The sequence below is a fragment of the Rhinatrema bivittatum genome, chromosome 6 (genome assembly GCF_901001135.1).
Source record: "Rhinatrema bivittatum chromosome 6, aRhiBiv1.1, whole genome shotgun sequence".
In the NCBI taxonomy this organism is placed as follows: Eukaryota; Metazoa; Chordata; class Amphibia; order Gymnophiona; family Rhinatrematidae; genus Rhinatrema; species Rhinatrema bivittatum.
The window spans coordinates 26,593,024-26,612,958 of NC_042620.1; the positions used below are offsets into that span (position 1 = coordinate 26,593,024).

At 43.9% G+C, this 19,935-nt stretch overlaps 1 protein-coding gene across 1 annotated transcript in view; it reads left to right on the forward strand.

Moving 5' to 3' along the window:
• The window catches only part of PTPN4 (protein tyrosine phosphatase non-receptor type 4), a 685,809-nt gene that overhangs the window by 613,288 nt on the left and 52,586 nt on the right, over positions 1-19,935 (forward strand). The window contains exons 20-24 of the mRNA XM_029605153.1: positions 3,253-3,419; positions 11,197-11,287; positions 15,425-15,486; positions 15,796-15,942; positions 17,691-17,819. Of these exons, the coding sequence (XP_029461013.1) occupies positions 3,253-3,419; positions 11,197-11,287; positions 15,425-15,486; positions 15,796-15,942; positions 17,691-17,819 (596 nt within the window). The remainder of the gene's footprint in view (positions 1-3,252; positions 3,420-11,196; positions 11,288-15,424; positions 15,487-15,795; positions 15,943-17,690; positions 17,820-19,935) is intronic.

Sequence of the window (19,935 nt, forward strand, 5' to 3'; positions counted from 1 at the left end):
TCCTAGCCAGCCCCTATTTTACATACGCAAATGTACTCATGGTGCTGATATTTGCACATATGCATACATGACATTTTATGTACTTATTATTTGAAAATTCACCTTAAAATGATCCTAGTAGGATCTGCTGCAGTTACTTGTTGAGTCATTTGTTACTTTTTTATACCAGAGGTCTAAAGTAGACCTAAAATGTTTAGTTTCTCCATGCTGGAGAGAGGAATACTTGTTTCAACCTTACATTCTTCTGTTCATTGAAATAGCAAAAAATTCTTGCCAGGATATGCAAGCTTTGCACACCATACTACTTCAGCAATCCATACTCTTTTTTTTTTTATTCACTTAATATGTAATTACTGCAGGTAGATGTGAAGATACCAAAATAATGTCTAAAAGTATTTGTTGATCGGGTTGGAAAGCATGAACAAAGCTGCCATGATAAATAAGGGGCATGGAACAGCTCCCCTAGGAGGAAAGGCTGGCAAGTATCTGGCATGTACCCAAATATTAACTAGATCTCAAGCTACTGTTCCTGACTGATTAAAAGCGGTTTATGGATTTTTCCTCTAGGAACTTATCCACACCTTTTTTAAACCCAGTTACATTAACTGCTGTAACCACATCCTCTGGCAATGAATTTCAGAGCTTAACTATGCACTGAGTGAGAGAGAATTTTCTTCGATTTGTTTTAAATGAGCTACTTGCTAACTTCATGAAGTGCCCCCTGGTCCTTCTATTATCTGAGAGAGTAAATAACCTTTCATGATTTTGTAGACTTCTATCATATCCCCCCTCAGTCATCTCATCTCCAAACTGAACAGCCCTAACTTATTTAGCCTTTCCTCATAGGGCAGCCGTTCCATGCCCCTTATTTTGGTTGCCCTTCTCTGTACCTTCTCCAGTCAGCGATATCCTTTTTGAGATGCGGTGACCAGAATTGCACACAGTATTCAAGGTGCGATCTCACCATGGAGTGATACAGAGGCATTATGACATTTTCCGATTTATTCACCATTCCCTTCCTAATAATTCCTAACCTTGTTTGCTTTTTTGACTGCCGCAGCACACTGAGCCAACGATTTCAATGTATTATTCAGTATGATGCCTAGACCTCTTTCCTGAGTGGTAACTCCTAAGATAGAACCTAACATTGTGTAACTACAGCAAGGGTTATTTTTCCCTATTTGCATCACTTTGCACTTGTCCACATTAAACTTCATCTGCCATTTGGAAGCCCAATCTTCCAGTCTCACAAGGTCCTCCTGCAATTCATCACAATCCACTTGAGATTTAACTACTCTACATAAATTTGTGTCGTCCGCAAATTTGATCACCTCACTTGTTTTACCCCTTTCTAGATCATTTATAAATGTACAAGCCGTTAAGCCCATTAAAACGGGCTACATCCCTCTGTCTCTCACCTCCCCCTCATTCTCTCTCCCCTCACTCTTCACCACCCCCTACCTCCCTCCCTCCCTCACACTCACCCACTCCTCCCCACCCTCCCTCTCCTCTCACTCAGTCCCTCTCTCCCACTCAGTCTCACTCCCTCCCCCTCTCTCCCTCCCTCTCACTCACACTCAGTCCCACTCCCTCCCTCTCCCTCAGTCCCACTCACTCCGCCCTCACTCAGTCCCACTCACTCCCTCTCACTCAGTCCCCCCTCTCCCTCTCACTCAGTCCCACTCCCTCCCCCTCACTCAGTCCCTCCCCCTCACTCAATCCCTCCCTCCCTCTCACTCAGTCACTCCCTCCCACTCTCTCTCTCCGTCCCTCCCACTCAGTCCGTCCCTCCCTCTCTCTCTCTCCTCCCTCCCTCGCTACTGGCTGCTGCCGCCGCCCGCTGCCGCCCGCTACCGCTGCCGCCATGTTTTTTGTTTTTTTTTTACGCTGCCTAAGACAGACGTGCTCGCCCGCACATGCGCAGTAGAGCTGCTCTCTACTGCGCATTTGCGGCACGTCGGTCAATTTATTTATTTATTTATTTAAAGGCTTTTATATACCGGAGTTCATGCACTTGTGCATACCACTTCGGTTTACACAGAACAAGGAACAGAAAATTACATCAAACAGATTGAACAATTAAACAAATATACAATTACATCCAACAATTGGGTATAAATAACATGGCTAACTTAGTAGGAACTTAGAGTTTGAGGTAAAGGAGAGAAATAGTACCAAGTGGTAACAGAACAATGTTAATGGCTAAATAATAAATATAAATAGTAAATACAAATTCTTATAATAAATACAGGTGTTTACAGGTCAAGGTGTTTACAGGTAAACACCTGTATAAATACAGGTGTTTACAGGTCAAGCGTCGTTTATCTAGTTAGATTAAAAAGCACAGGTCCAAGTATAGATCCCTGAAGGCACTCCACCGTTTACCTTTTTCCACTGAAAAAATTGACCATTTAGTCCTACTCTCTGTTTCTTCTCTTTTAACCAGTTTGTAATCCACAAAAGGACTTCACCACCTATCCCATGACTTTTTAGTTTTCTTAGAAACCTCTCATGTGGGATTTTGTCAGATGCTTTCTGAAAATCCAAATACACCACATCTACCGGTTCACCTTTATCCACATGTTTATTTACCCCCTCAAAAAAATGTAGGAGATTTGTGAGGCAAGACTTCCCTCGGGTAAATTCATGATGGCTGTGTCCCATCAAACCATGTCTATCTATACGCTCTGTGATTTTATTCTTTATAACAGTTTCCACAATTTTTGAAATCCTATGGGCCTGTTCTTTGTACCCATGGGGTCTGCAAGTGAATTTTCAAAGGGAAACTTCCTGTGACACTTCCCTTTGAAAATTCAGGAGGTGTGTACAACATAAGTACTTGCACCTGCATGGGTGCAAGTACAAAGTGCATATCAGAATTGATTTGAAAATGCCGTCACATGCATATTCTGCCTACTTTGCATGGGTTAAAAGTAAGTGTGCTTGCTTTTACCCATATATGGATGGGGGGTGGGGGGAGCTAGTAATTTTCAAACCACATTTTTGCATGGGTAAAAGTGTTTCCTCCCTTAAATCTTTTGAAAATTGCTCCCAGAAATAACAGAGCCAAGCCTTTTTATCATCTTCAGAAGGACTACTAATAGAGTTGTGCATTTTGTTGGAATGCTTGAAGAAGGCACATTCAGTATTCTTTGCCCTACAAGTTGACATCTGCATGTTTTATATGCATATGCTCGAGTATGCATTTATGTATACAGTTTTAACACCTTAGTATATACGTACGTATTGCAGCTGTCTACGATGTGGTAGAAGAAAAGCTAGAGAATGAGCCTGATTTCCAGTACATCCCAGAAAAAACACCCTTGGATGGGGTACACCAGGATGACAATGCTCTGAGGGAGTCCATGTTTCAGCTGGCAGAGGGACTGCACAGTGGGACTATTCTTGCTCAGTTTGATGTAAGTAAGCACCTAAAAATGTGTTGCTAGTTATCAACTGTGGGTCTTTGAAAGTCTCCTGATGTGTTACAAAGAGAATTAGGCTGATGCCATCTGCTTCTTTAGATCTATGCAGAGTATACAGTTATAAAAAGGCTATGCTTAAAGGCATTGGTTATTTTGATTTTGATTGTTCTTTGAGTGCTGTATGTTCCCTTTTTGTATTGCATCATTGATTCTCACAGGACAAGCAGGATGGTTGTCCTCACAAATGGGTGACATCGAGGATGGAGCCCACCACGGAAAACTTCTGTCAAAGTTTAATAGAACTTTGACTGGCCCCTACTGGGCATGCCCAGCAAGGCACTGACCCTGCAGCCAGCAGGGGTCTCCCTTCAGTCTTCTTTTTTCCGCGCAGCAGTTGCCACGCGGTGAAAGGAGCTCTCTAACCACGTTCCTGACAGGAATTTGGAAATTAATTTCCTAAGAAAATTTGCCCCTCAGGGGTCTCCCTTCGACAAATTTTTTAGTCATCTTACGGAACCCGGTAAGTTTTTTGCCTTCTTCCATCGACTGCCGTCGAATTTGGCCCTTGAGGCCTGTTGGCACTTACCGATCCCCAGCCTAAATTTTGGGGTTCCGTCGTTGTCCGGATTGTACCCGGACTATGCCCATCACAGACCCCCACAGGGTTTGTGTAATGTGTTTGGGTAGTGAGCATGATGTCCTGACTTGCACCAAATGTGCCTTAATGACACCCAAGGGTCGCAAAGCCAGGATGGAGAAGATGGGGCTCCTCTTCCATGCACCCACCCCAACGCCATCGATAGCATCGACGTCATCGGAACCGGCACCGTCGAAGTTGTACCATCATCGTCAACCCTCCGGTGACCGTCCGCCATCGATCGCTTCTCGGCCGTCGACTCCCGTCCCTTCCCCGGATGGGCGAGGGGATCGGAAGGAAAAGCACCGCCATCGACGGCACAAGTCTCGGCCTGTCGAGGATCCACAGCCATCGACCTCTGCTCAAGCCGAGCCACCGACAAAGAAGCCACGAACAGACCGGACGCCCTCCACGTCTCGTTTGCCGGCATCGAGGAAACACTCACCCTCTCGGAGTGTGGGGGCCGTGATCCCACCGGTTACGGTGGTCCCTCCGGCCCTGCCTCAGCCTCCCTCTCCCGTCGAGCCGGGTATGGTTACCCCTGGTCTCCGGGCAGAACTGGACCGGCTGGTCCAGGAGGCCATCGAGAAAGCGATGAAGAAATTACAACCTCCATCGGCACCGTCTCCGGCACCGGTTCCAGTGCCGCCCCCGGCACCGACGCCGGCACCGGCTTCGCCACCGAGGAGGGAACCGACCACCGAGCCGTTGATACAAGCGCTAGCACCGCTACTGAGCCGCATGGAGGCACTCATGACGGCCCTTCCATCGGTGATTCCAGTGCCATCGACAACACCACCGTCTCCGACTGGTTTCTCATCGGCAGGAGAAACACCGTTTCGAATTCCCCCTTCCGGGGTAGTTCCATCGGTACCTTCTGGTATATCTCCACCGATTTATCCTTCGGCTCCATCGATTCCGCGCCAGGCACCGATTCCATCGGCAGCACCGAAGCCATCGATGCCATTTCTGGTTCCACCTACCGCACCGATTCCACCTCGGTTTCCATCGATGCCTTCATAGCCTCAGCCAAGGTCCATCAGGGCTACAAGCCCCACATGATCCCTACGATACCTGGGGTGATGATGATGATACCTCTTCTGACACAGATTTGCCTTCGCCACCATCTCCTACAGAGAGTAGAAAAAGATCTCTTCCTGAGGATCTATCTTTCATTAATTTTGTGAAAGAGATGTCAGAAGTTGTACCTTTTCAACTACAATCTGAAGCTGATGACAGACACCAGATGATGGAACTACTTCAATTTCTGGATGCTCCAAAAATCATCGCTTCCATCCCTATACACCAGGTGTTTTTTGGATCTGCTCAAGAAAAACTGGGAATCTCCTTCATCGGTGTCACCAGTTAACAAGAAAGCTGACTCCACATACCTTGTCCAGTCAGCACCAGGTTTTCAAAAACCTCAACTGGATCATCGCTTTGTTGTGGTTGAGTCCGCGCAGAAGAAGGCCAAGCGTCTTAAGCCGCACTCTTCTACCCCACCTACCAGGGACAACAAGTTCCTGGATAGTGTGGGACGGAAAGTGTATCATGGAGCTATGTTGATTTCACGCATAGCTTCATATCAACTTTACATGACTCAATACAACAGAGCCATCCTTAAGCAGATGCAAGACTATGCTGACACGTTGCCGGACCAATACCAACCGCAGCTTCAAGCCCTTCTTCACAAGGGATTTGAGGCAGGGAAGCACGAGATTAGGACTGCCTACGACATATTCGATGCTTCCACGAAGGTTTCAGCCACAGCCATCTCAGCCAGACGTTGGGCTTGGTTAAAGTCATCCAACCTTCGCCCAGAGGTCCAAGATCGTCTTGCTGATTTGCCCTGCTTAGGCGACAATTTGTTTGGAGAGCAAATTCAACAGATTGTGGCGGAGTTAAAAGACCACCATGAGACGTTGAAACAACTCTCATCTGTCCCACCTGAGGTGACCTCCAAGCAACTGCAAAAGAAGGACTCTAAGAAGTCGTTCTTTCGACCATGCCGCTACTACCCTCCGTCAACTAGGGCTCGTCCTGCACAGTCCTCTAACAGGCCTCAGCCTCGTCAGCCGAGAAAGCAAAGACCTACTGTAGCCCCACCTCCTGGGCCTGCGGCGGGCCTTTGACTTCCCTGTATTGAGCACATGCCAACTCCCTCTTCCTCACATCCCTGTGGGAGGTCGGCTGTACCACTTCTTACCCCGTTGGAAACAGATTACCTCAGATCAGTGGGTGCTAGCAATTATCGCACAGGGTTACCACCTCAACTTCATAACACTTCCGCCAGACTCCCCGCCCCTTCAGGCATGGAGTCTAACCAGCCATTTGACTCAATTACATCAAGAAGTATCCCTTCTTCTACAATCAAATGCTATAGAACCCGTCCCTCCTTGTCAACAAGGGAAAGGATTCTATTCCAGATACTTCCTAATACCAAAGAAATCAGGGGGGTTACGTCCAATTCTGGACCTTCGGGCCCTCAACAAGTATCTGCAAAAAGAGAAGTTCAAGATGGTAACCCTGGGCGCCTTGCTCCCTCTGTTGCAAAAGGGGGATTGGCTGTGCTCTCTCGACCTCAAGGACGCTTATACCCACATTGCGATAACACAATCTCATCGCAAGTATCTGCGTTTTCTGATAGGCCACGACCATTATCAATACCGAGTACTACCTTTCGGGCTGGCATCTGCTCCACGAGTCTTTACCAAATGTCTCGTAGTAGTAGCAGCATTTCTCAGGAAGAAAGGTGTCCACGTCTACCCCTATCTGGACGATTGGCTAATCAGGGCCTCCACCCCTCAAATTGCGCAATCCTCCCTAAAGTTGACAATTCACACACTCCTCTCCTTAGGGTTTCTTGTCAATTACGAGAAATCTTGCTTGGTCCCATCTCAGACCTTATCCTTCATTGGAGCAGACTTGGACACCTTACAGGCAAAAGCCTACCTTCCACTTCAACGAGTCCAAACTCTCATGTCTCTAGCTCGCCAGCTCCAGTCTCAACACACTGCCACAGCTCGCCAATTCCTCATCCTCCTAGGACACATGGCATCCTCGGTTCAAGTTACTCCCTTGACCCGACTAGCCATGAGAGTAACGCAATGGACTCTGCGACACCAATGGCTTCAAGCTTTCCAGCCTCTGCCCTACATCGTCACAGTTACACAAGAGCTACGCCTGTCTTTAACCTGGTGGACGACTCAAGTCAATCTCCTTCAGGGCTTACCCTTTCTCCTACCAGATCCACAGGTAATCCTAACCACCGATGCTTCCCACATCGGTTGGGGGGCCCATGTGGACGAATTACAAACCCAAGGGTTGTGGTCGCCAGAGGAAGCCGAACACCAGATAAATTTCTTGGAACTTCGAGCAATTCGCTACGCGCTCAGAACTTTCAAAGATCATCTATCAGATCAGATAATCTTAATCCAGACAGACAACCAAGTGGCCATGTGGTACATAAACAAGCAGGGAGGCACAGGCTCCTTCCTTCTGTGTCAGGAAGCTGTGCAGATTTGGGCAGAAGCCCTCTCCCATTCCATGTACCTCAAGGCCACTTACTTGCCGGGAGTAGACAATGTATTGGCAGACCAGCTGAGCCGTATCTTCAAGCCACACGAGTGGTCACTCGATCCTCTGGTAGTGACCTCTCTGTTTCACAAGTGGGGTTTTCCCCGCATAGACCTCTTTGCGTCCCCTCAGAACCACAAAGTGGACGATTACTGCTCTCTCATTCGGAGCCAACACTCTCAGCCGAGGGATGCCTTCTCCCTCAAGTGGACGACAGGTCTGCTTTATGCATTCCCTCCACTTCCTCTTCTGTCAAGGACTCTCGTGAAGCTATGCCAGGACAGGGGAACCATGATCCTGATAGCTCCCCACTGGCCACGCCAAGTGTGGTTTCCCATACTCCAGGATCTCTCCATCCGCAGGCACATCCCTCTGGGAACGGATCCGCATCTGCTCACTCAAAACGACGGATGCCTCCTCCATCCCAACCTCCAAGCCTTGTCCCTGACGGCATGGATGTTGAAAGGTTAGTCCTTCAGCCTTTTAACCTTTCGGATTCGGTTTCTCGTGTCCTGATAGCTTCACGAAAGCCCTCCACCAGAAGATCCTATTCATATAAATGGAAAAGGTACACATCATGGTGCACTTCTCAGTCCCTTGATCCCCTTTCCTGTCCAATCTCTAAGTTCTTGGACTATTTATGGCACCTATCAGAATCCGGTCTAAAGACCTCTTCCATTAGGATGCATGTCGGTGCGGTAGCCGCCTTCCATAAAGGTATAGAAGGTGTCCCTATTTCAGTACAACCCCTGGTGACACGCTTTCTTAAAGGCTTGCTTCATCTGAAGCCACCCTTACATCCTCCGGCCCCATCTTGGGACCTTAATCTGGTTCTTGGTCGTCTAATGAAACCACCTTTCGAACCTCTGCACTCCTGTGAATTGAAGTATCTCACATGGAAAGTATTATTCCTATTGGCTATCACTTCAGCTCGCAGGGTTAGTGAGTTACAGGCCTTAGTCACCTATCCGCCTTACACTAAACTCCTGCAAGACAGGGCGGTGCTCCGCACTCACCCTAAATTTTTACCTAAGGTAGTTTCTGCATTTCATATCAATCAATCCATCATACTACCTATCTTTTTTCCCAGGCCCCATTCCAACTCTGGGGAACAGACTCTGCATACCCTAGACTGTAAACGAGCTCTAGCGTTTTATCTAGACCGTACAGTTGCTCACAGGAAGAGCACTCAATTGTTTGTCTCCTTCCATCCTAACAAGTTGGGACAACCTGTGGGTAAGCAGGCTCTTTCCTCCTGGTTGGCGGACTGCATTTCTTTTTGCTATCAGCAAGCTGGCATTCCTTTTCAAGACCGTGTAAAAGCACACTCTGTGAGGGCCATGGCGACTTCAGTAGCACACCTTCGATCGGTGCCGCTTCCTGACATCTGCAGGGCTGCAACCTGGAGTTCTCTCCATACCTTTGCAGCCCACTATTGTTTGGACAAAGCTGGAAGACAGGACTCCATCTTCGGCCAATCTGTCTTGCGTAACCTTTTTCCAACATGATGTACCAACACCCTTCCACCTTCCCGGTAGGGTGCGGATGCCCTTTCCCAAATTCCACCCCAGTTGTTGTGCCTGTTGCACGTCATTGGGTGCATTTGGTGCAAGCCAGGACATCCTCAGCTCGGTACTCACCCATTTGTGAGGACAACCATCCTGCTTGTCCTGTGAGAAAGCAAATGTTGCTTACCTGATGTAACAGGTGTTCTCACAGGACAGCAGGATGTTAGTCCTCACGAAACCCGCCCGCCACCCCGCGGTGTTGGGTTCGTTTTAGTTTTTACTTTTTTAGGCACTGCCTGTAGCTTTGAAAATCAGACTGAAGGGAGACCCCTGCTGGCTGCAGGGTCAGTGCTGTGCTGGGCATGCCCAGTAGGGGCCAGTCAAAGTTCTATTAAACTTTGACAGAAGTTTTCCGTGGTGGGCTCCATCCTCGATGTCTCCCATTTGTGAGGACTAACATCCTGCTGTCCTGTGAGAACACCTGTTACATCAGGTAAGCAACATTTGCTTTATTCATAGTGATCACAATGGGATGGGGAGCATGACACACGTGTATATCTCTCCAGTCTTGAATGTTGCTGTAAGTAATAATTTCCTTTCACGTGGCACCTTGCATGCCAAATTTTATATTTATTTATTTAGATTAATATCCTGCCTTTCTAGGAATTGTTGAAGGTGTGGGGTACAGCAAAAATGAGGAAAACACACACAGAAATTCCAAATCCCCTTACCCACATAGCACATCAGAAATATAGATGCAGCCACCTCCAGGAGAAGATGGGAGTGGCATTTTGGTGGTTCTTGAGACCTTTGGAAGTACGGAGCAGGAGGAGTATTGTCCTCTAGGGTGGTAACGTAGAGTCGGTGGCAGAACAGTGCTTAGAGTGGGGAATGTTGACTCTTCTGACTTATTATCTGATAATTAGATCACAGCTCTTTATTGTGGTGACATTGCTGATTTCAACTGATATCAAATATAGTAAGTGAGGGTTAGATGTTACTGCTCGTGGTTGCGCATTCATTAAATGAAGTGTTTGTGCAGCAAGAGGATACCCCGGTTATTTCCTGTTTTTAAATCAAACCTCTCATAACCATTTCCTGTTTGATAAATAGCTCATAAGTTGTTCTCTGTATTCTTTGTGTTCAGTTAGCAAGAACAGTGCTGCACAAAAATAAGCATGAACTGGAAAAGAATGTATTCTACAGGAGGATAGCTTTCAAAACCTTCTAACCCCATTTCTGACAGGGGAAATTTTATATAGGGTTGCCAGCTGGCTTCATTTTCCTCACGAGAGGCTGTGGCAATCCGAGTTTTGCCCCATTGCATGAATAAACATGTAATTCCACTTTATTTACAGAAATTGAAACTGCAACTCCAAATACGCAATACGGTAAAACAGGACTGGATCAGCCTTTCAGAGTTTAAAAAAAAATAAAAATTTGAGCCAGCCGACAACCTACTTGTATAGTTCCAATGATTGAACTGATGTATCTCACTCTTCATGATCTACTGGCACAGAAGAGGGAGAGGTGGAGTCTTGTCATTAGAGCACAGAACTACAAGGCATGAGGTCCCAGTCTGCTACTGACGATGTATGTGACCTTTGAGCAGATCACTTTTTCCTTTGTGCTTCAGTGCAATGGATTGATCTTTCTTTGAAACTCTTTCCAACTAGACCCTGAAACTGACACCTAGGCTGTTCACAGCAGAAAAAGGAGAAAAGCTTTAGTAAATAAGGCCTTATGATTATAAAGTACTTTGAGAAAGTTACTAACTGAAACATGCTTTGTAAATGCCACAGTCATTTCTTATTGCATAGATGATGATTTGCTATGAAAAAATAAATGAAGCAGTGGCTTTACAAAAAAAAATTGAGTGCCATTAGAGAGAAGCATCACTTCAGGTCGGTTCTGGAACAAGAGTGCAGATGTTTTCTGGAAAGTGATGGAGTTTTACGACCCTGCTGCTGTATGTCATGTTATAGTCAGAGCTCCTTAACATATCTTACACTGTGACCATATTTGTTTGTTTTTGTTTTGTTTTTTTTAGCAACTGTATAGAAAAAAGCCTGGAATGACAATGTCTTGTGCCAAATTACCTCAAAACATTTCCAAAAATAGATACAGAGACATTTCGCCTTGTAAGTATTTTATAAAAAAAGAATGTGTTCAAAATACCTTGAGAAGTTGTATATTTAAAGGAATAAAGAAAAAGGGCGAGCCCAAGCCACAGTTTGTGCCCTGGACTCCTACTCCATGAGCTGGTGGCATTGTTGCTGGATATACCATTCCTAGAAGAGTGCTACAGGCCAATGCTGCTGTTATGGGTATACTTATTTACTCCTGGGAACTTTTCAATCAAATGACTCATCCTTAAATTTTATTTTCCCGTGCTATCATGTTTGTACTAGAAATAGGCAGTTGCAAAACGAACTCTCTGTCCAATTGGCTAACGAACTTGTTGGTTTACAGATTACAGACTCTGTCAAGACTCATAAAGTGAGAGAGGTAGTTCATCTCAGGGCATGGCTGGTGTAAGGGTTAGGCACCTAGGCACCTTCTGAGCCTACCTCTCATGAGCAATGGTGGCTCCATATGACTCGCAAACAGCGGCAAAGAGGAATCAGGAGAGGGAGGGTTGGACCCACCTTGCTCTGTTGACGGAGGGCGTGGAAAGCCTCGCCGAGCCCCTCGAAAGTGATGAAAAACCTTCATCCTGTGCGCCCACCCTGCCCTGCTGGGGAGGGGCGGGGCCAGAGGCTTTGTCCGGCCTACCACATGTACCCCTGCCCAGACCGCCAAACAAAGAAAGCTGCTGTTTTATGAAGATAGGAGCGGACAAGTTCCAGCCTGGTGGTGGTGAATGCTCCGGAGTGAGGGAACACAGAGGGGTAGATTTTTTTTAAAAAGCGAGATCGCGTACTTTTGTTTGCGCACCAGGCGCAAACAAAAGTACGCTGGATTTTATAAGATACGCGCGTATCTTATAAAATCCTGGATCGGCGCGCGCAAGGCTGCCGATTTTGGGCAGCCGGTGCGCGCCGAGCCGCGCAGCCTGCCTCTGTTCCCTCCCCTCACCTTCCCCTCCCTTCCCCTACCTAACCCACCCCCCCCACCCCCCCAGCCCTATCTAAACCCCCCCCCTACCTTTATCCATGGATTTACGCCTCCCAGAGGGAGACGTAAATCCACGCGCGCCAGCGGGCTGCTGGCGCGCCGAGACCCGACCCGGGGGCGGTTCCGGAGGGCGCGGCCACGCTCCCGGAACGCCCCGGGCCGAAACCACGCCCCAGGGCCCGCCCTGAAAACGCCGCGTCGTTCGGCCCCACCTCCCGACACGCCCCCTAAAAAAAACCCCGGGACTTACGCGCGTCCCGGGGCTCTGCGCGCGCCGGCGGCCTATGCAAAATAGGCGCGCCGGCGCGCGAGGGCCCTGCTCGCGTAAATCCCGGCGGATTTACGCGAGCAGGGCTTTTAAAATCCGCCCGAGAATGTGCTCTGGCAGGGGTTCAGCCCTAGGCCCAGGCCTAGCTCGCCTAGTGCTTCTGCTGGCCCTGTCTCAGGGCCAATTCTATTGAAGACATTTGCAAAGCTGCTACTTGGTCATCTATGCAACACTTTCACATCTCACTATTGTCTGGATAGCATGTTCCAGTAGTCCATTCTCCACCGGGTGGGAACTGGTTGTCTTATGTGAGTGCTTCCACTGTATAACACTCAGTTTGGGACTCCCCACACATAAATGGCTAATTCATGCCTCCTTGTCAACAAAGAAAGCAAATTTGCTTACCTCTAAATGGGGTTCTTCGTAGACAGCAGAATGAAGTAGTCATGCCTAATACCAGCCTGTCTCCCTGGATAGTTGACTGTCTTGCTAAAACTCATGCTCTGGAAGAGACTGAGGGGCTCACAAAGTGGCGTGCATGCGCAGGAATTCCTGGTTGCTGATAAGCAACTTTGCTTTTTCTGCTCAGATTGTATCAGGGCAGCATGTGTGTAAGTATGCTGCCTTCTTTCTTGCACATGAACATTTCTCATCTTTACTAATATCAACAGCAGAGAAGTTCTAGGCAGTGGCTGGTTTTTTTTTTTTTGGGGCGAACTGTGAGGTCCCATAAAAGCTAGGAATTCTCTCAGAAACTTGGATTTGGGTTGAAAATCTAAACACACTAGGCAAATCCCACAGAGTTCCAAGCTGTTTAGCTATTAGATGAGTAAAATTAGTATTCGCTCTTGAGAGAACTGCTCTATTGGAGCCTGTGTACGTTAAAGATTTTGTGCTAAGAATGATACGTATTTTTTAAATATAGGTGTAAAAAAAAAAAAAAGACTTCTTTTCTACCAATAATATGCATAGTGCGCAGTTTGTTCATATACTGAACTGCTCTTCTTTATTTATTTATTTATTTTTAATTTTTATATACCGAAGTTCTTGTGGGAATTACAAATCACTCCGGTTTACATAAAACGATGAACTGCCCAACAGCGGATGGGGGCTTTACATAGAACTGTAGAACATAAGGAACAATAAAACCGGATGTCAATTTAACATAGTAATAATAAATATAATATAATATAATATGTACATACAATTTAACTATTTAACGTAGTAGAGATGACCTGTCAAATCTACCATATAGATACAATAAGAGTAATATAGTGAACTTATGGATTCAAAAATTGATTCTAACAGACCTTCTAACAGGTCTTCTAACAGACCCAAAGCACCAATTAGCCTAGGGGTCTTCCCTTTCCAAAATACAATCCCCATAAATGCAAACTGTCCCACTTCTTCACACCCGAAATGTCAAGCATCTTGATTTGCCTTCCCCAAAGCAAACTGGCCCGATTTCTCCCACCCCAGAACCTTTCCAAAAGATGCCCAGTGCCAAACCAGCAGTTGGACAGTTCTTTATCTCCCTACCAACTTGGTGTCCATATATAGGGGTGAGAGGATTTCCAATAGCTTGTATTTGGGTGGAGACTTAGTATGCAGGGAATGCACATGGTTGATATTTGGGGAGATCTGGTAGAATTTGGACAATTTGAATTATGAGGGTGGGGGAGGAACAGAGTCTTGCATGGTGTCCCCGATTAGTAAAATGCTAGCATGCCAAATCAGTATACTAGCAGTTAACTACATCCCCCAACAGGAGCCACATTTAATGTGCATGTTAAATTTAATTCCTGCTCAGGTAGCCTTCGTACACAACTCGCTAATATTTAATAAGGTCATTAGCATATCGGTCCTGTTTAGCATATATGGGCAAGTTAAAATTAAAGCACCCACATATACACTAAACACACATTTTAACTCTGAGATTTTTACATAGCATATTAATGCATGTACTCATTTTAACACTTTTTTACTACATATGCCTCATATTAGCCACAACCGATTTATATTAAATGAGTAAGAAAACAATAGTGGAAGGCAAAAGTATGCACACTGGGGGTAAATTTCAAAATTTTGTGGGCAAGTGAAAAGTCTGCAAGTACTTTTACCCACAGATTTTGTATCAATTTCCCAAAAGAAAGAATTTACATATTTTCCCTTAGAAAATTGCCCAAGAAAAATGTACCTGCAGAGATTTGCTCTTGTCTTTGCATATACTTTTTTAAGACCAAAACAATGTGTGTTTTGAAAATGCAAAACTATGCATGTTGTTGCTGTCCCTGACCTAACCTCACCTTGGTAACACCTCTATAAAACCGCAGATAAGTTATGTGCATTGTGGAACTACATGTGTACTTTTACTCACATATACAATGGGGAATTTTCAAATAACCCTTTTACCTGGGTAAATAGCCATTGAAATGGATTTTAAAAATTGCTTTCATTCTGTGTGATTCTGAAAATTGTCCTCCCATCAAGGCAGTCGTCCTCTTAGCAAACCCATGCTTTGGAAGGCAGGCTATGCAATGTGAAGCAAACAGCAGCTTGAGTGACTCAAAATTGGAAGAGAAGTCAAAGGATAAAGACTGCACAGTAATTGTAACTGATATGACAAATCCTGACTTATCCCAATTCTTGATTTCTGTAACAAGACTTTTTCTATTTACTTAAGTTATATATTGCCTACTGATAACTTGTTCTACTCTGCCTTTTTGCCGAGATGTTATATTTATTATCTATAATTATCCTTTACATATAACTCGTTCTCTGTATGAAGTTGTTTCACTGTAAACCGGGGTGAAGGCACTCAGCTATACTTCGGTATAAAAAAGAATATAAATAAATAAAATAAATAAATAAAATTTTACCTCTTATTTTTCAGACGATGCTACACGGGTCATTTTGAAGGGTAGCGATGATTACATCAATGCAAATTATTTAAATGTAAGTTGGGTTTTGATAAGAAGTAGGCTTTTTAAATTTAGAGCTCTTTATCAGTATTCTAGAAAGGAGAAACACTATTTCCTGCTCTACTGTTATATCCTGTTCTAAGGTTGTTGGAAATGTGGCATTCCCACTTCATTCCATGTATGCTTCCGAATTTTGTGCAGTGTATCTCTACTTTTTCTTTTTTCTCCAGCACAGACAATTTGACAATTGATTAGCTTAATGGAGAAGATACCACTGATTAATCGTATTTATAACTTTAAGGAACAGCAAATAATTCTGTGTGGGGTTTTTTTTCCTTTTCAGATGGAGATCCCTTCTTCTAGCATAATAAACCGCTACATTGCTTGCCAGGGTCCTTTACCTAACACTTGTCCAGATTTTTGGCAGATGACATGGGAACAAGGCTCCTCAATGGTTGTAATGCTGACTACTCAAGTGGAAAGGGGCAGAGTAAGTTAGAGCTTAGTTTGGAGCTCATTCACTTATTCTTTCTTCTAACTTGCTGTAAAAAAAACAAACTTCAAATGTTTGGTTTTTATAGTTTTTATATATGATTTTGTCTAGAATGCTTGTTGTTTGCAAATCTTTGCAGATGTACTTGTATGCTTTTATTAATCATGTCCATTTTCTTGATTATGCTTTTCCTAACAATTCTGTCTCTACCTTAGGTTATTCTTTCAATCTCCCCCTGTTTTAAGCTAAAGTTCTGGGTTGCTAAATAAAGATCCACCATGTTTTGATTCTTGATCTTTCTCTGATTAAACATTTCGTAATGGTGGATAGGTTGGCATATCATACCATTTATTACAAAACAGTAAAGCGATATGAGGAATAGTAATTTCCTATCCAGGGTATACGACGAGTGAGGTTATCAAATTTGCGGATGATACAAAATTATTCAGAGTAGTTAAATCACAAGCAGATTGTGATACATTACAGGAGGACCTTGCAAGCCTGGAAGATTGGGCATCCAAATGGCAGATGAAATATAATGTGGACAAGTGCAAGGTGTTGCATGTAGGGAAAAATAACCCTTGCTGTAGTTACACAATGTTAGGTTCCATATTAGGAGTTACCACCCAGGAAAAAGATCTAGGCATCATAGTGGTAATACTTAAAATCGTCAGCTCAGTGTGCTGCAGCAGTCAAAAAAGCAAACAAAATGTTAGGAATTATTAGGAAGGGAATGGTTAATATAACGGAAAATGTCATATTGCCTCTATATCACACCATGGAGAGACCACACCTTGAATACTGTGTGTAATTCTGGTCACCACATCTCAAAAAAGATATAGTTGTGATGGAGAAGGTACAGAGAAGGGCAACCAAAATGATAACGGGGATGGAACAAGCTCCCCTATGAGGAAAGGCTGAAGAGGTTAGGGCTGTTCATCTTGGAGAAGAGATGGCTGAGGGGGGATATGATAGAGGTGTTTAAGATCATGAGAGGTCTTGAACGAGTAGATGTGACTCGGTTATTTACACTTTCGAATAATAGAAGGACTAGGGGGCATTCCATGAAGTTAGCAAGTAGCACATTTAAGACTAATCTGAGAAAATTATTTCACTCAACGCACAATAAAGCTGTGGAATTTGTTGCCAGAGGATGTGGTTAGTGCAGTTAGTGTAGCTGGGTTCAAAAAAGGTTTGGATAAGTTCTTGGAGGAGAAGTCCATTAATGGCTATTAATCAATTATACTTAGGGAATAGCCACTGCTACTGATTGCATCAGTAGCAAGGGATCTTCTTAGTGTTTGGGTACTTGCCAGGTTCTGGTGGCCTGGTTTGGCCTCTTTTGGAAACAGGATGCTGGGCTTGATGGACCCTTGGTCTGACACAACATGGCAAGTTCTTATGTTCTTATCCAGCTATCTAGAGATGTGCCGAGTGAATAACCAGCGACTAATGCTTGCACTAGGACACTGATCATGACTTCAGTGTAAGAACTATTGTTTGGGAACAATTAGCTGCTACTGTTTTAAGTGTAAAGTGGATCACCAGTCATAGGAAAGGTTTCTAAATATACACTTGTTTGCATTCTGCCTCTCTTCCCATTGTGGGCACCTAATAAAAGTGCTATAGTGCAAAATTGGGTAAACACGTGATTATTTTGAATTGATGTCCTCTGGTGTGTGGTGAAAATGTATGCTTCTTCATAGATCTGAGCACAAATATCTTTTAAAACCTGTTGGCTTTAGGTGAAATGTCACCAGTACTGGCCAGAACCTGCTGCAAGTTCTTCATTTGGAAATTACCAGATAACCTGCCATTCAGATGAAGGAAATCCTGCCTATGTCTTCAGAGAGATGACTTTAACTAACACAGAGGTGGGACCAAAAGCAATGCAACTCTTGTCTTAAGTCCGTAGTGTCTTTCTCCATTGCAGACCTTTTTCACCTGAAGCATATGGCAAGATGGCATTTCATGATATTGACTATACAGACAGAAAATAAAATCTTATCCTAGTGTACTATTTTTAAAAAGACCTTATTTTTTTCTGGAAAAAAGACATCTTATTTAGCCTTAAGATATATTAGGTTTTTTCTCTAGGTATAAGAGACTTTCTAAGATAGTTCAGAATCGGGACTGATAGGTGTTGATGGCTGGAAAATATTTGGGGGGGGGTGTTAAATCATTCCTTGAGTTCAAGCTTGAATGTTCTTAGGCATCTCCCAAAGCTTAGTGAATCCGGAACTTAGTATGTTATACAGTGAGTTTATATCACATATCTCATATTTCCTTTTATTTTTTAGTTCTAAAAGGAAATATTGATGAATATAGTCAGAATAGGACTTTTGATTTAAATACTTGTTCATAGCTATTACTTAGAAGGTGGAACAAGCTCAGCTAAAGGCGGAATTGTGTTACCTTGAGCAGAATCACTGAACACACAAAACAAGTGCCTGCCTCATGAGCTCTCTTTATCCATTAGCAGTGGCACATAGATTCTTTTACATACTTTACCATTCCAGGAAATTTATTTTATGCTATCAACGGTTTTCTTTGTAATTTTCAATAAAGGCGAACCCCTTTATTTATTTTATTTTATTTAGCATTTTTTATATACCGAGGTATAGCAGAGTTGCCTTCACTCCGGTTTACATACAGAAACAACATGTTACATAGAACGATGTATGAAGATTACAATTTAAAATTAACGATAGTAAATACAACAGGAGAATGTATAACAAGATAACACAGGATAGAACCCTGAATAGATGTACATATATCTCATGAAGCATTGAAGTGCTTTACAGCACAAACTGCATACCTGTGGGAGGGGACGTAACACTAGGCAACCAAGTTAAAGGAAATAACATGTACCTAAAAGTAAGTGCAAATTATTATATCCATTATATATTAAAAGGTAAGAAACATGTTCAACTCTTATTACCAAAAGGTCTCACCTACAACTTACTTGTTGACCTTTATTTCTGTATATCCAAGTGGACAAACACGCAACTGCATTTGAGGTTTATATAAAAACTTTTATTTCCTCTGAGGTTATAGAGAGCAATTTACAAAAGCCTTCTACCTGGGGGACAACAATGTGCATAGTTTGCAGTTATAAAAGTACATGCCTTGTTATGCAGAAAAAGCAGGTGCAGATTTCTGCTGGTGTTTGCCATCCTCGTACTTTGAGAGCTGATGCAAAGTCTGCAAGTAAAAGCACCAATGCAGGGAGTTTTCAGACTCATAGCCCTGTACCATAAAGCTGGGTCCCTTTTGTGAGCCAATATTACTTTAAAAAAATGCCTGTTCAGTTATTTTTCATAAAGACAATGAGTCCTCTCTCTCTCTCTCTCCCTCTCCATTATACCAGCCATGATGTGCATTCTTCACTCTATGCTTCTTGCGGGATTCCCTGCTTTTCATGCAAAGTCTCCTTTTTTTTCTGTGACCATTAGTCAAATCCTTGATTTCTTGTAGACTATTGCACAGACACATTCATGCAACTTCATTTTCTTATACACTAACACTTTTACTTGCCTTTGTGCTGACCGAGTTCATAAAACATTGAAAATTCATTTTTTTTTTATTCAGGTCCTTTGACACCACCAGCATCCATAGTCTACCTATCCAGAAATGTTTGTTTAGTGTAAATGAAATACTTTTGAAATCTTTCAAAAGTACACATGCCGAGTAGCAATATTTAAGCTACTCAGTAATTTAAGAAAATCTTAGAGCATCTCCTTCCGCAGTTCCTCTGAATCTCTGGGAGCAGCCATGACATCAACAAGCCCATTTTACCTCCCACTTACTGGGTTCCACTGGCCCATGTTAGCTATGATGGCATAAATGAACACATGCAGTACAAGAGCCAGTCAGTCGGCATTGCCGCACAAGTAATTTGTAATGCTAAGTATCTGATCATTTCATTATGCTGAGAAGCTCAGCTTCAGATAATTAATACTCATCACATGCTTACAGCCACCTGAACTG